This window comes from Scaptodrosophila lebanonensis, unplaced genomic scaffold (genome assembly GCF_003285725.1).
Source record: "Scaptodrosophila lebanonensis strain 11010-0011.00,11010-0021.00 unplaced genomic scaffold, SlebRS2 tig00001412-arrow-pilon, whole genome shotgun sequence".
Lineage (NCBI taxonomy): Eukaryota > Metazoa > Arthropoda > Insecta > Diptera > Drosophilidae > Scaptodrosophila > Scaptodrosophila lebanonensis.
The window spans coordinates 5,178,278-5,193,520 of record NW_022060739.1 but is presented as its reverse complement, the minus strand read 5'-3'; the positions used below and the strand labels follow the sequence as shown (position 1 = coordinate 5,193,520).

Below are 15,243 nucleotides of genomic sequence, written 5' to 3'. Positions count from 1 at the left end.
AAATTATAATAACTTTTTATTAGAACTATATAACAATTAAACTACAGCTGTCCAACTAATGTCCACTGATAACTTTAATTGCCATGCAGTCTTCAAATGTAAATCATTATAGCCCTTTTTTAAAACACCTTTGATAACACATCTTTTGGTGACCCCGAAGTAAGCTTGTTACTAAAAAATTCATTTTGTTGTACTGCAATAATCCTACTGACCCTCAAAGATGGCATTCATAAAACTAAAAATTCTGGGACTGTGCACTTATTTCTGTTCGTCCTCTATCGTTATCTCGGGGAAAATCTCTGACCACTTATAGCTTTAAGTCCGGGTATAGTTTGCCGAACTTGCAATTACATTTTCCCCTCCGTGTTAAAGATTTTGCTCTCTATCGGTTTGCTCCTTAAGTAATCTAATTAGTACTTAATAAGAGTTACGTTTTCTCCTCTACTTACTATTTTGTTTAGTTTTTAAGATCTATAACGTTTCTGACCACATTTGGCGGTGGATCGGACCAAATAGCAAATAAAATTCGGAGGTGTTAATTGACATTATTGTACCATTCTTTTTGAGTGCGTCTTGTCTTTTAAGTTGATTCAATAAAATAAAATTAAAATAAATAAAAATATATTTTATTATGCATTAAAGTCTTGGAAGTCCCGCCAACTTGCCATATTTTGGGGTAAACTTAGAGAGCTTACTATGCAAAACTTGTGCGCACTCTTCAAGTGCTTCTTGGTGCACAAAATTGCAATTATAATATGCAAAATAAATGTGCATAATTATTTTAAAGAGTTGGCTCTTTTGGCCCGAAAAGTTTTCTTTTACTAATGATTAATAACATTTTTTGCAACACCTCTTTTGCATTTTTGCAGTGCGTTTGCCGCTTTGATCGTCAGGGTGCACTTTGTGAGCTGCCCATAGTCATCAAGAATGCAGCCTTCTCCGGCGATTCGTATGTATCGCACCGCATTTACAAGGACATACCGCAGCATGAGGCATTGGACGCAGTGCTGCCCATGCACATACAGCTGAAGGTTCGAACACGTGCCACCAATGGCTTAATTATGTTAGCTGCCGCCCAGGGAACCAAGGGTGGTCACTACATGGCGTTGTTCCTGCAGAAAGGACTCATGCAGTTCCAGTTTTCGTGCGGTTTGCAAACCATGTTACTGAGTGAATTGGAAACGCCCGTCAATACGGGCCACGAAATCACAATTCGTGCTGAGTAAGTGCAAATCAAATAATATCAAAATATCTAAAAATAAGCAATATATTCCATTTCTGTGTGACAGATTTTGAACCAAAAAACATGTCAATATTTTCTCTTATCAAATAATTGCGTAAAAGTCTTTCTTTGAAAGCAATGCAGTTTTTTTAAGTATTATTGAATTGCTTGCTCCTATAGCAGTTATGGAATATGTAAGTCAGCTCTGGAGTATAAATATAAATAAACCAAAAAACTTGGACAGGTTATAAGGAGAATTCATCTATCATCTAGCCTTCTAGCAATTCATTTTTCTTATCTTTAATTAACGCAATGTTTCAATAAACTTGAGCTATCAAGTAATATAATAATTCCTTACATAAAATTTGATGTTTGGAACATCTGGAGTTTACGAATTCAAGACATTCATACAGAGACAGAGACAGAGAAACAAACTGACTATTTAAGCTCATATCTGTGTGTACATTGTGAGAAAACTAATACTCGCACACCCATTTGGACACAGGAACCTGAAAATGGCAAAGGGCGGGGCAATAATGTGAGCTCATGATAGCTTGGCCATGGGTCGTGCCATCGTCCAGCATTTAATGGACTAATTAACTTTTCAAACTGTGCCTGGCATACAGTGGTTTACCATTCCAGGCATATTGGTCACTAGGTTAATGCGGCGGCGAATGCGACCAGCAACCACTAAAAGTTGCCTGCCGTTTGCATGCCGCAAATTATAATGCTTCAAGTGTAGAATAAATTGTGTTGCGTTCTCTTTTTCCACATTTCCTTGTCGCGCATCGCACATCCTGCGCTGCTTCCATTTCCTGCGCCAATGGCATCGCCAGCAACGTGCCCGGCATTCTTGCTCGCCTTGGCTTTCATGCGTAATTAGTTGCTGTAGTTGGTTTTTGGTTGAAATTTAATTTGCCGCATTCGCCGTACCCTGAAACCGGAAGCGTGCAGCGAACGCCATGCCAAGCAACTATGGACGCAGCTGGCACAGAAGCTCTTAGTATCCAGTTTTTGTTTTATTACAGGCCACAATGAAAATGCTGTTCGCAGAGCTCATTCGTAATTAATCGTTTAGCTAACAATTAAATTTTATCGCTTGGGCCACAGCAAAAACAACTTCGGCAACACAATGGGAATCAGTCAAGATGGAGAACTGTTTAAAAGTTGTTCGACTTGGAAACCGTGTTTGGGCAGAGCTTGCCAAATGCGATAATAACTAAAACATATAAAATCGTTAGATCCTTCATAAGTAGTTTTAACCATTAATACATCGCTATTGCAATTATAATCTTAAACAATTGTGCTTTTACGAATACTTTCTGTACCTAAATGATAAGAACTTTTGCAAATATTTTCCATACTTTTATGATTAATAGCATTGGTGAAATAGTTTGCAGAGATAGTGAATACATCATTATATAGCGATATGTTTAAAATATAGTTTTCAGCTTCGAGTCCAAATAAATAATTCACAGACGTTGCCTTTTTTACCACAAATAGCCAACGGCTTCAGTGCCTCCCACTTTCCGATAAATAGTCTTAACAATTATCGGATAACCTTAGCCGGGTCTACTGTGTGATTTGCCGAAATTCTCTCAAAAAAATCAACGCCCTTTGATATTTGTCTGTTGAAAGAAGATGACGAGTCCTCCATCTGACAATAGAATTATTAATTTTGGTGTTGATCTAATATTTGATTATGTTAATATGTGTATAGGTATGAAAGTATCAATAGAGTGCTTTAAGTTATTTGACCGAAGAACTTCTACTGAAATATACAAAGCACACTAAGCTTATATCAGTACATCCTTATTTACATCTTTAAGAGATATGTAACCACATTTTTACCATCTCTAATCCAACATATAACATTAATAGTCACTTTACAGCACTTTGAAAGCTATTGCTAATAATTTCCCACGGGTACACTTATTTAGACTGGGTGTTAATTCATGATATATTCAAACATATCATAATTTATTAAATTTTGCACAAGCACATTTACAGATAAGGTATTATCCACACCAAATAGATGTTATCATCCATCCGTGTTTTGCCTTTAGCTACGTGGACTAGTTAGTTAAAAGTCAGTGACAGTAGCGTTTTTTCTGAAATAATTTAATTCTGGTTTATTATTTACTAATTCGTTTCCGTTTGTTTAAATTTGTTCTTCAAAATGTCAAAAATACTAACAAAACACTTGCTTACGTAAATTTGCAATACTTGATTAAAACCAGGTCCTGCATCTTTGTAACTCGATATTATAACAGTTCCCATCTTAAATCAGTTAACTATCTAATCAGTTTTTTTTTTGGGCAATTTATCGTTAAATATTAAAATCTAATAAAATGCAACATGTACATTATATTTCTATATCTATTTACCACGTTTAGTGGCACTTGCATCAATACTTTCCAAAATAGAAGCGTTCATACAGTCAAACAGACAACTCAGTAATAACGTTTCCTATCAATATTTTGCATCCGAATTATTTTTAAGGAATTTATCGTTAAACATTAAAATCCAATAAGCTACAATATGCATATTATATTTCTATTTCTAAATACCACGTTTGGGAAGGCTCTAGCATCAATACTTTCCAAAATATAAGCATTCATACAATCAAACAGACAACTCAGTAATAACGTTTTCCTATCAATATTTTGCATCCGAATTACTTTTAATGAATAACGTATGGGGATTTTGTGTCTTATATAAGATAATTCCAATATTTGCAATGCATAATATTTTAAAATGAAATTCCGATATTTTAACAAAGAAAAGCCCACATAACTTTTTTGAGCATCCATTAACGTTTATGTTGAAAGCTATGCTAGCCGCAACAGTCCCAATTCATGTCTCAGCTACAAGTGGCAACCATTTTATTTATTTACAAATTCTCACTTTACAATTCATGCGAGTGCAATTACTTAAAACTTGCCATGAATTTTGATGAAGAGCGCATATGGAAAATGACCAAATAATCATTTCATAAAATAAATAAGCAAAGGAATTCCCACAAGCGAGACGGAACACGACTTCCACATAAGCGGTGCATTAAGAAATAAATATATCAACGATATTATTTGGGTTCCGGCTGCAAGCGACGCCTTCCAGCACTCACACACATACACACTTATTCGAAATGGGACAAACAAGAACAAAAATCAGGAACTAGAACACAAATTCTCTGGGAAAAATGTTGCCAGACTGCTGAGCAAATACTCCATACATAGCATATAGGCTACCTATATAAATAATTTAGAATGTTTGGATGTGTGAGTGTGTGAGAGGGCGGTGGAAATAAAATTTCTCGTTTTTACGACTATCGAATCGACCACAAATTTACTTTTTAGCACATCGTAGTTGGTAGGCCAGTGGCCGGCAAAAGGCGGCCGGCATCTCTGAACAGCCTAAAGCCGGCGGCAGCCTGGAACTGGATTTACGAGCAACAAATTTATGGTCCTTTGCTATTTTTATTTGCGTTTCGTGTTTAATGGTCGTGCCCAGGCACCAAATGCCCTTGGGTCATTGGGCCTCAAATGCTGCTGTTGGCCTGGCCCTGACAATGAGGGTGTCAGTTAGTCGATGGGTCGGTTGGTTGGCGGGTCAGTTTGTCGCCGAACTAGTTCCAGCAGCAATTATGAATGTCCTGCGGCTTTAGCACGCACACATGGTAAGCGGAAATGACGCCAGCTTGACCACAACGTGGTTTTTGTTTTGCTAACACCCGATTGCCAACAACTTGGCTCCCTAATGAGCCTAATGCCCAACACAATTGACATTTTACTTAAGGATTTACGTCGAAGCCTGCACTTGGCCTACTCGGCCAGCCGCGTCGAATGGTGTTTCAGACAATTAGTGTAATTAGAAAGCAATAACAATTACCGTTAGTCGCGCGTAATTGCGGCTTTTGGTCAAAGCTTTTTCTCGACTTGTGTCCTCCAATTGTGCGCTATTCCCCATTCGCCGTTCGCCATTCGAACCAAAGAAGCAGCCAACAACGCCTTTGTTTAATGTTTGCCTTCTTCTCATTCTCGTCACAGCGCGTCCGTTGAGCGCGTAAATTGGGGTTTTTGCTTTTAATTATTTTGAATTTGAGTAATGGAAAATCAAATTGAATGCTTTAATCGCGAAGTCATTAAAGTGGCTTCTGTCTTCTTCTGAACGATCGGGTGGCCAGGCTTAGCCAACTTTGCGGCCGCATAATCAATTAAGCGTATCGTAACTAATAGAAACGGCTCTTTTATGACTTTTAACTAAGAGTTAACCAAAAACGAAATTGCCTGTTTAATTAGCTTAAGCATTTGTAAGCCAAGTTGTTAGTAATAGGCGTATGCTCCCGCTTGGAAGTGAAGACTTTTCAGAAAGAATACAGTTTAATAAAATATAAAATATGAGAACAAAAAGCTTCTACCTTCAAACTCTTTCTGTACATTTTAACCCAAAGATGAGGGAAACTGTTAACTGACTAAGCAACTTATGTAAACTCGCATTAGCATTCAAAGCTCATACAAATATTAAGAATTTTTTGTTAAAACCGACACTAAAAAGTGCCAATAGAGCGGCGAACTTGAAAATTAAAAAAACGTGATAAAAAATGGTTTTAGTTTTTATTCACACCACAAGACTTTATATTATTTGATTACTTTTTATACTACCCTGTACCTGAAGCGTGAAAAGTATGTAATAGGGAAAAGAAAGCATGACTAGACTAATCGATATAGCCATGTTCGTCTGTCCAAATTTGTGAAGTGGACTCTTCTATTATCCAGGCTACACGAGTTTTTCTTAACATAGCATCTATTGCTTTCTACATTTTAATGTTATGCTAACAACTCTTCTTCCATTATTTAAAAAAAAAACAATCTTTTTGAGTAAATCAAACTATATTCCAGTTTTTGTATACCCTGGAATATGTATACATTTGGTTTAGAAATATTTTGTTTATTGGAATTGGGATAAAAACTTATATTGATTCATTTTCATGTCATTTGTTCTTCGTTGCACCAATAATGGCACAATCCTCTCGCACACTTGGGCATCAAGTGCCCCTGAAAAAATGTCCGTTTTCTTTTTCAAATTGTAGCCCGCACATTGCTGATGCATAATCTGAAAACATCAGTAACACTGAAGCATAAAATCAGGGTAATAAAAGGCTGGAGATAAACAAGCAGACCTCACAATTTAACAACTTGAACTAAGCCCAAAACTTTTATCATTTCCCGTTCAACCTTTTATGCCAAGTATCAAGGGCTCTCTGTTAACATGCAGCACATGGTGGCTGCCACAACAAGATGACCACTTGGCGCATTAGCCAAAATCTATAAAATAACAATAAAAACATTTGTGTTCAATGCCCGCATTTATTGCATTTCCCTTTCCGTTCGATGTGGAGCTGTATTAAAATATACGCACATTTAAATGTAATCAATGCGTTGAATATGAAAGCAAATCCCTCCCCTTAGCCCGACCCCGACCACTTAGCCACTCCGACAAAGACATCTTGAATATCGAAAACTGACAAGCAAAAACAAATCAGTTTGGGCTAAGCCAGAGGAAAAAGAGAAGAGAACAAAAGGGTCTTAACAAAAAGCAGTCAGGTGACATTTACCCTGCGTAGCAATAAAATTCAATGCTGACAATGGAAATGCCTTGCAGGGAGTGGAAATTACGGGCACGCGCTGAAAAGCAGGCAACAAAAAATGTCAGGCCCGAAAAATTTGACAGTCGATTGACATTAAAGCCAATTGTTGGGGCATGGGCGGCAGATTTTCTCTAAAAGGTCAGCGGGCAGCAGGGGGGCAAAATCGAAAAGAAAGACTTTCAATGCGAATCTGTTCACTTTCGCAAAGGACACGGACACGGGCACGGCCAGAGCCGAACCCAAGCACGGACACGCATCCTGTGTGCTTTTGTGCGGGTGTCATAAATATTTGCACGCCGGCATGTCGAATATTTTTAAAAGCCATCGCAATGCTGAGGAAATGTTTTACGTAAGGTCGCCGCTGCGTGCATCATATTAAATATTTTATGTGACACAGAATTACAATTACAACAACTACCATAACGATAACAACACACAATAAGAACAACAACCTCTTTAAACCACTTCAATTCTCGCACATCTTTTTTCCTGTACTTCCCAGATTGGACTTCAGCCGCAATTACACACACTGCAATGCCTCGCTGCTAGTCAACGACACATTGGCCATGTCCGGAGATCAGCCCACATGGCTGAAACTACTGCCGACCCGCCTCCACACACCGGAGGTCATACTGAACACATGGCTGCATTTGGGAGGAGCGCCCCAGGCACCGATTGGCCTGATTATCGAGCTGCCGCCCGCACAGAGTGGCACAGGATTCACGGGCTGTCTGCATTCGCTGCGCATTAATGGACAGGCGCGCGAAATATTCGGGTGAGTGTCTCGCTCTTTTTTTTTTATTCCAATTTTGTTGGTTGCTTTCATTTTTTATTCATCGCTGTGGCAATGCTTTGATAGTTAGTCGTACTAGCCTTTGCGTACACTTTGGGCGCTGTGGTCTACTTCATCACAAGTTTGCTGTCGAGCATTATGGACTAATGAAGAGCCCTGAGCACCAAAGTTGTGCGGTAGAAGGGGGAGGGGCTGGGGGCACCTGAAGCAACGCTTCTTAAGAAACCTCTTCAGTGTTTCTACAGCGTATGAGCGTCTAGCTTGAAGTAGATGAAAAAATTCTCGAATAATGACAAAACAAAGTCGCAGGTAGAGACAAAAAGTTGTTGGAAACAACGCGACCGCCGAGGCTCAGCAAAAAAAATACAAAAGATATTAAAGTTTTCTACAAACTTTTGATAAACTCTCACCCACGCAGACTCAAGAAACTTTGTGTGCAAATCAGATAAAATTTTATATACGCGTATAGAACAATATTGTCGGATTGTTCTACACTTAATTCAGTTATGAATATATTCGTTTACAACAACAGAAATAACGTTATCAGAGCATTTGATAAAACTATTTAAAAATATTTGCTGCCAAGACGTTTTAGGATAGATTTTGTATTGCTTTTAAAACAGTTATCGGTACTATTGAGAGGAAATATAGATTTATATATTAACGACTAATCAGCAAACAAAAGTTTTCCTTTAATTTATTTGTGAAACTAAGAAGGTTGGAAAAGGACAACAAACTTGCATTTAAGGTTTATTGGACTTGTAAATATTAAATTTTAAAAGATAAAAAAAAATTAATTTAAAAAAAAACATGTATATAAGTACTTTTCTGTCTCAAACTATTAGCGCAGTCTGAAATTGCGTACAGCCAGTAATTCCATTAGAATGTCGGTACTAGCAATCTAAATGGTTTCCCGAAACGATTTTTCTTTTGAGTAAAAGCTCCAATAATTAAGAAAATTATTTCCTCTAAACGTTTTCAAACCCAGGTTAAAAAATCACCATCATTAAGTCAAGCTCAGCAATGAAAAAATTTAGGTTGATTTATTACCAAGCTAGTACTGATAAAATGAGGAAACTACTTATAACGTAAGACTAGAGCTGTTAATAGTGGCATGTTTTAATATTTTGAGGGAATTAATTGAATTACATGTCAAAAGGTCAATTTAATTTAGTAACATAAACATACATGTCTTTAAATTAGTTTATTTGAGATGATTTGAAGATACAGCGGAATCATTGGAAGTGGCTGAAGAACAAAGAAATCGCATTCGAAATGCACTAAAGTCTTAAACTTTGGGTTTCATATGTAATGTTCAGTAATATTAGATATCACATATAAACAACTAAATTCAACAAAAGTCCAAAGCTTTTAATCTTTGAAAAGGCATTGCTGTGGTGGTAAAAAAAATAATAACCTATACTATCGAGAATGGCAAACTAACAATAAAAATAGCGGTAAGGCTCTACTTCGAAACCAATTTTTACGATTTTCGTGCAGCTATTTGCAATTCAAGAACTGAATATAAGAAGAAATTAAGTTTTTATCCAGCCAAATCTTATCGCATATATTGTAATGTTCAGTAATATTCGAAATCACATATAAACATCTAAATTCAACACAAGTCCAAAGCATTTACTTTAATCTTTGAAAAGGCATTGCTGTGCTAGTCACAAATAATTTCCTATGCTATCGAGAACGGCAAACTAACAACAAAAATAGCTGTAAGGCTCTACTTTGGACCCAATTATTATGCTTTTAGTGGAGCCATTCCTAATTCCAGAACTGTGTATAAAAAGAAGTGAAGTTTGTTTCAAGTCAAATCTTAAACGCTTATATTTATAGTTCTAATTGGAGTCCCAAATTTTGTTGGAAAATCTTAGCTGCTGCTCAAAAGATTACATTATTTAAGGAATAACAGCACTTTTAGTTTTTATTTAATTTTTAAATGTTAATTTTATACTTTAGCAGCACTCTAATAGAAGTCGCATAACACTTTTATCTAAGATTATGTGACAGTAGATCTAAAACCACTGGCCCATCACATGTCTAAAAACCACTTGCTGGTGTTGGCGTCCACATCTTTGGGTGCCGCAATAACAATAAAATTTTATTAAAAGCCCTGCAACTGACAAAATGGGCAACGTTAAAAGGACATTATGTGTTTTAAAAATTTGACCAAGTTTGCACTAAAAACGAGCGTCCAGGGAGCCACTGACAGAGTTCCGCAAAATGCAGCAAGCTTAATGAAAAGGGCGGGCGCTTTTAGCGCAACGGGCACGACTCGGTGAGTGGGAGTGGAGAGGAGTGAAGTGGAGTGGGGGACAGCAGCTGGGGAATGCGGAAGCCATTCGTCAACACATAAAAGCGAGAGCAGCCAAACAGATGGGCGAACAGGAACAGACGTACAAGCGAACCGACGTCCAAACGTACGGAGGACGGATGTAAGGAAGAAAATGGCGCGCTGACAGCTGTGGGCTGTTTGACAAATGTCGACGTGCCAAGTGGGACCGGGCCAGGGAGGGAGGCCAGGAGGCCAGGGTTTCATATACAAGCTATTTATGCGCGGCGCCCATAATATTGACATACGAATTAGCAGCAAACAGTTTCGGCGACTGAACTGCAGTTGACTGAATAAATTGGCGCGGTCATCAGCAACACACCAAGCGGTCACTAAAATGACAACACATTGCACATGTGTGGCCCTTCATCTCTCATCTCTCACTCACCCTCACTCTCTCTCTCTCTCTGTCTTTTTTACACTCTCTCAGGGATGCACTGGACGGCTTTGGCATTACAGAATGCGGTTCGCTGGCCTGCCTGTCCAGTCCGTGTCGCAATGGCGCAGCTTGCATCAAAATCGAAACGAACGAGGTGGACGAGAACGGGGAGAAGGCGGAGAAATGGAAATGCAAATGCCCGACAGGCTACATGGGACCCACCTGCGAGATATCTGTGTGCGAGGACAATCCCTGCCAGTATGGCGGCACTTGTGTACAGTTCCCCGGCAGCGGATATCTCTGCCTTTGTCCATTGGGCAAGCATGGCCACTACTGTGAGCACAGTAAGTACAAAAGGTTTATTGTTTATTTGAAAAAAAAAAAAAAACACTACACCTCCCGCGATAGCAGGGTGCTCAAAAATTTCAGTAAAAGAATGAAAATGCAAATAAAACAAAATATTCGTAATGGAATTTTCAAATTAATTCACATCCGCATGGAAAAATATTGAAAAGTACGCGATAGGAGGCGGTCTAAAATTGCAGTATAAAAATGAAAATGCAAATGAAACCAAATATTTATAATCGAACTAATAAATCCAAATAAATAAAATTAAAAAAACCCTGAATGGAAAAATATAGAAAATTGAAAGTTTGAAATAATGCACGGCTACCTTATTAGATGTATTTTTTGGAACCAAATTAAATGAGGATTTAAATATTTTTCGTACATAATTCGTACCTATGGAAAAGTGTGTTGATATCTTTATTTAAAAGTTATTCAGAATTTATTGCATCGAAAAACAACACTCTTTTAGGCATACCTCACCTTTTAACTACCTCACCAAACAGAAATAGATTTAAACATAAAGCAGACTACAAATTAACTAGATCTTGATATATATAAATGTTTTTAATATACTTGTAGTTTCAAATGTTCTCTAAATCGTAGATCGAGAAATTACAGTAATCATAAATATGATTTTATAAATTATTATAGACTTATTCATAATAAAGAATATTTTTTATTATAATAATGAACTGAACTTAAAAATGAACATAAATACATAGGTTTAAAGATGGAGAAGACTACAAATTAACTAGATCTTGTTTTAAATTATAGTTTCAACTGCTCCCTAAATCGTATATTGAGAAATTATAGTAGTCATGAATATAGATTTATAAATGTCTAAATATTCATTAAAAAGAATAAACTGTGTTACAATAAGGGCAATATTATTTTAAATCAAATTTGATAAACTTAGAAAAGTCGCATAAATATTTTTTTCAAATTAATTAATTAAACTAAAGACTTTTTAATAAGATAAAAAAGATATATGCCACGTGTAATAAGAGAAAACACTTCATGTTAAAATTGCGTAGGCTGAAAAGGGATACATGTATTTGGTTTCTTATGTTATTTATTCCATAGAAGCGAAGTGTATCTCTTTCACATATAAATTGAAGTCTATTTATGCGGTTGTTTATTTGTTTGCTTATCTCTGTGTTTGTCGGTTTATTTATCTCTTTGTCTGTCTGTTTGTTGGTCTGGTTTTTTTGTTTGTCTATTTGTTTCATTGGTTTGTTGTGTAGTTTGTCTGTCTGTTTATCGTTTATAGACTACTGAGCGGGGATTAAATTTTGATATTTAAAGTTAAAATTTGGATTTGCAAGAGTGAACAAATTGTGGCCAACATTTGTAACAACTTTTGTAGATGTTAGTTGTTGCCAAATACAAAGATATTATCACATTTACCCAAAGTTTAATTACATAAAATTTAAATAGATTTAAGTGCAAATTTTGGACACATTGTGGGGCAAAAATACTGAGTATTGATGACCAAACGTTAAAAAGTGTTTTTGCTTTGTGAAAGCAGATTTGGCCATGCCAAATTTTTAGGGTCCAACTATTAGCAGAGCGGGGCTCTTACCATTAAGGACATGTCTACAAACAAACTATAAAACATAGCAAAAAAGCAGCAGCAGCAGTTTTCTCTTGTATTAAAGATTTGAACACAGATTAAGCCATCTTCTATTAGGCGGTATCCATAAAAAGTGGATCTGAAAAACTTGCCAATGAAACAGAAGGGCAAACAAATATGCAAAGAGCTGGACTAAAAGACAAACCGACTAATTAAAAAACACTCTTGAACTATTGTGACTTTTTTCCAATATTAATTTCGTCAGTGAATCAATCGAACTGCAACTAACATTTCCATTCTAATAGATCTCGAGGTTGCCTTGCCCTCCTTCTCGGGCAGCGTGAATGGCCTGTCCTCGTTTGTGTCCTATACGGTGCCCATTCCCTTGGAGTACTCGTTGGAGCTAAGCTTTAAGATACTGCCACAGACTATGTCGCAGATTTCGCTGCTTGCCTTCCTCGGTCAGTCTGGTTTCCATGATGAGAAGAGCGATCATTTGGCGGTTAGCTTCATACAGGGCTACATCATGCTGACGTGGAACTTGGGCGCTGGACCTCGACGAATTTTCACACAGAAACCCATCGATTTCCGATTGGATGCACCTCGTGTACCCTACGAGATCAAAGTGGGTCGCATCGGACGTCAGGCATGGCTCTCTGTGGATGGTAAATTCAATATAACGGGTCGCTCGCCGGGCAGCGTCAGTCGCATGGATGTGCTGCCCATTCTCTATCTGGGTGGCCATGAGATTGCCAACTTCAACACTCTTCCGCACGACTTGCCGTTACATTCGGGCTTCCAGGGTTGCATCTACGATGTACACCTGAAGGCGGGCCAGGTAACGGTGCCGCTGCAGGAGACGCGCGGCGTTCGAGGTCGTGGTGTTGGTCAGTGTGGAACACGTGAGTGTCACCGACATGCCTGCCAACATGAAGGTGCCTGTCTGCAACATGGCGCCACCTTTACGTAAGTAGAGTAGAGTGGAGTAGAGATACTCTCTGTTGTGCTAATCCATCTAAATAATCCCCGGAACAACAGTTGCATTTGCCAAGAGGGCTGGTACGGACCATTGTGTGCACAGCCAACAAATCCCTGCGACTCATTCAACAACAAATGCTCCGAGGACTCGACTTGCGTGCCCTTGGTTAATGGCTACGAATGTGACTGTCCTGTGGGACGTACTGGCAAGAATTGTGAGGAAGGTAAGTCTGCAGTGCTTTTATTAATCTTCCATGAATCCACCTCTTAATAATTTATTTATGTAGAAATACGCTCACTCAGTGATGTCTCACTGACGGGTCGACGTTCGTATCTGGCCGTACGCTGGCCTTATCTGTACGATGCCTCGGACAAGCTGGGAGCCAAGCGCTCTCAAATGGTCAGCTATCGCAACTTCACCAAGAAACTAATGCCACCGAAGCCCATTTCCACGCCAAGCACACACTTCGTGATGAAGCTGCTCAACGAGGTGGAGAAACAGCGTAGCTTCTCGCCCGTGCCTCTCATGGGCTCCAAGTCCTTCGAGGAGCATCATCGTGTGCAATTCTTCTTTATTGAGTTTCAGCTACGTCCGCTCTCAGAGCGCGGCCTGTTGCTCTACTTTGGCACACTGAACAACAATCAGGACAAGAAGATTGGTTTTGTGTCCTTGTCGCTGCAGGGCGGTGTCGTGGAGTTCCGCATCTCTGGGCCGAGTAATCATGTGACGGTGGTGAGAAGTGTCCGCATGCTCGCCATCGGGGAGTGGCACAAGATCAAGATGGCACAGCGTGGTCGCTGGTTGACGCTGTGGGTGGAGGGCAGCGCCTCTTCGGCTTTGGCACCATCCGCTGAGGTGCTTGTCGAGCCGGATTCGTTGCTCTACATTGGCGGCCTCAAGGATCTGTCCAAGCTGCCGCACAATGCCATCTCTGGTTTTCCCATACCATTCCGCGGTTGTGTGCGCGGCCTAGTGGTTAGCGGCACGCGCATTGTACTCAACGAAACTAACATCGTGGGTAAGTAATCTGGAGTACTTCCAAGTCTACAAGTCCTTCACCTCTCCATAAACCTAGAAGGGATTGATATTCGCTAGCTTGTGTAGTAAACACAATATCATTTGGTGAATCTATTTAAACGAGGTGGAATCTGTTCTCTTTCAAATGCCACTCTGGTTTGCTTAGTTCAAGAATTAGTTCTAATTCTCAAAGCATTACACATAAATATTTCCATTACTGGTTGTTAGCCTTCATCGATTTCCATAAACTACATGCATAGAAGCAATATTGTTTGCAATATTCCACCTCTAATATGTATCTAGCAGTGCCTTTCTAATTGCAGCAATCTACAAAAAGTTATAAACCTTCCAAAACTACCAAACCTATTGTGTGGGGTATACAAAAAATTAGTCACTGATATATAGTCATCTTCTCTTTGACTTTGTATTTAAAATGTAATGCTCTCCCTTTTTATTACCCCCTCAGAGTCTCGTAACATACGCGACTGTGATGGTACAGCCTGTGGAGGCGACTCCTGTGAATCGGGCGGCCATTGCTGGCTGGATGAGAAGCTGCAGCCACACTGCATCTGTCCGGAGTATGCCAAAGGCGATCGCTGCGAATATTCGGAGACTTGCAAGCTAATACCGTGCAAAAATAATGGACGCTGTCTGCGCAGTGGACGCTGCTCTTGTCCCAATGGCTGGGGTGGCTTCTACTGTGAAATTGGTGAGTAAATATTTTTGGGATGGGTCGCTGACCCAGAGCGGCTTTCAATGGCGATTTCCAGATATGCTGGAGTCGCGCTTGATACGTTAATTGAATGTATAGAGCAAGAGCTCTTAATTATGAGTTATGAGTGTTTTGACTGCTGCTTTCGTTCCGTGACTCCAACTGACAGACACTTGCTGACTCAACTAATGGCAGGCCACAATTTTGAGCAATTCGTCAGTGAATTAGT

The 15,243-nt window shown here is 38.9% G+C and overlaps 2 protein-coding genes across 3 annotated transcripts in view; one reads left to right on the top strand and one right to left on the bottom strand.

Moving 5' to 3' along the window:
* LOC115631213 (protein eyes shut) overlaps nt 1-15,243 on the top strand; it is an 84,929-nt gene that overhangs the window by 64,314 nt on the left and 5,372 nt on the right. Inside the window, exons 6-12 of the mRNA XM_030527918.1 lie at nt 870-1,222; nt 7,375-7,647; nt 10,437-10,729; nt 12,612-13,272; nt 13,345-13,508; nt 13,572-14,303; nt 14,769-15,011. Coding sequence (XP_030383778.1) covers nt 870-1,222; nt 7,375-7,647; nt 10,437-10,729; nt 12,612-13,272; nt 13,345-13,508; nt 13,572-14,303; nt 14,769-15,011 — 2,719 coding nt within the window. The remainder of the gene's footprint in view (nt 1-869; nt 1,223-7,374; nt 7,648-10,436; nt 10,730-12,611; nt 13,273-13,344; nt 13,509-13,571; nt 14,304-14,768; nt 15,012-15,243) is intronic.
* LOC115631214 (MKRN2 opposite strand protein) overlaps nt 1-15,243 on the bottom strand; it is an 86,929-nt gene that overhangs the window by 68,037 nt on the left and 3,649 nt on the right. The gene's annotated exons all lie outside the window — the stretch shown is intronic.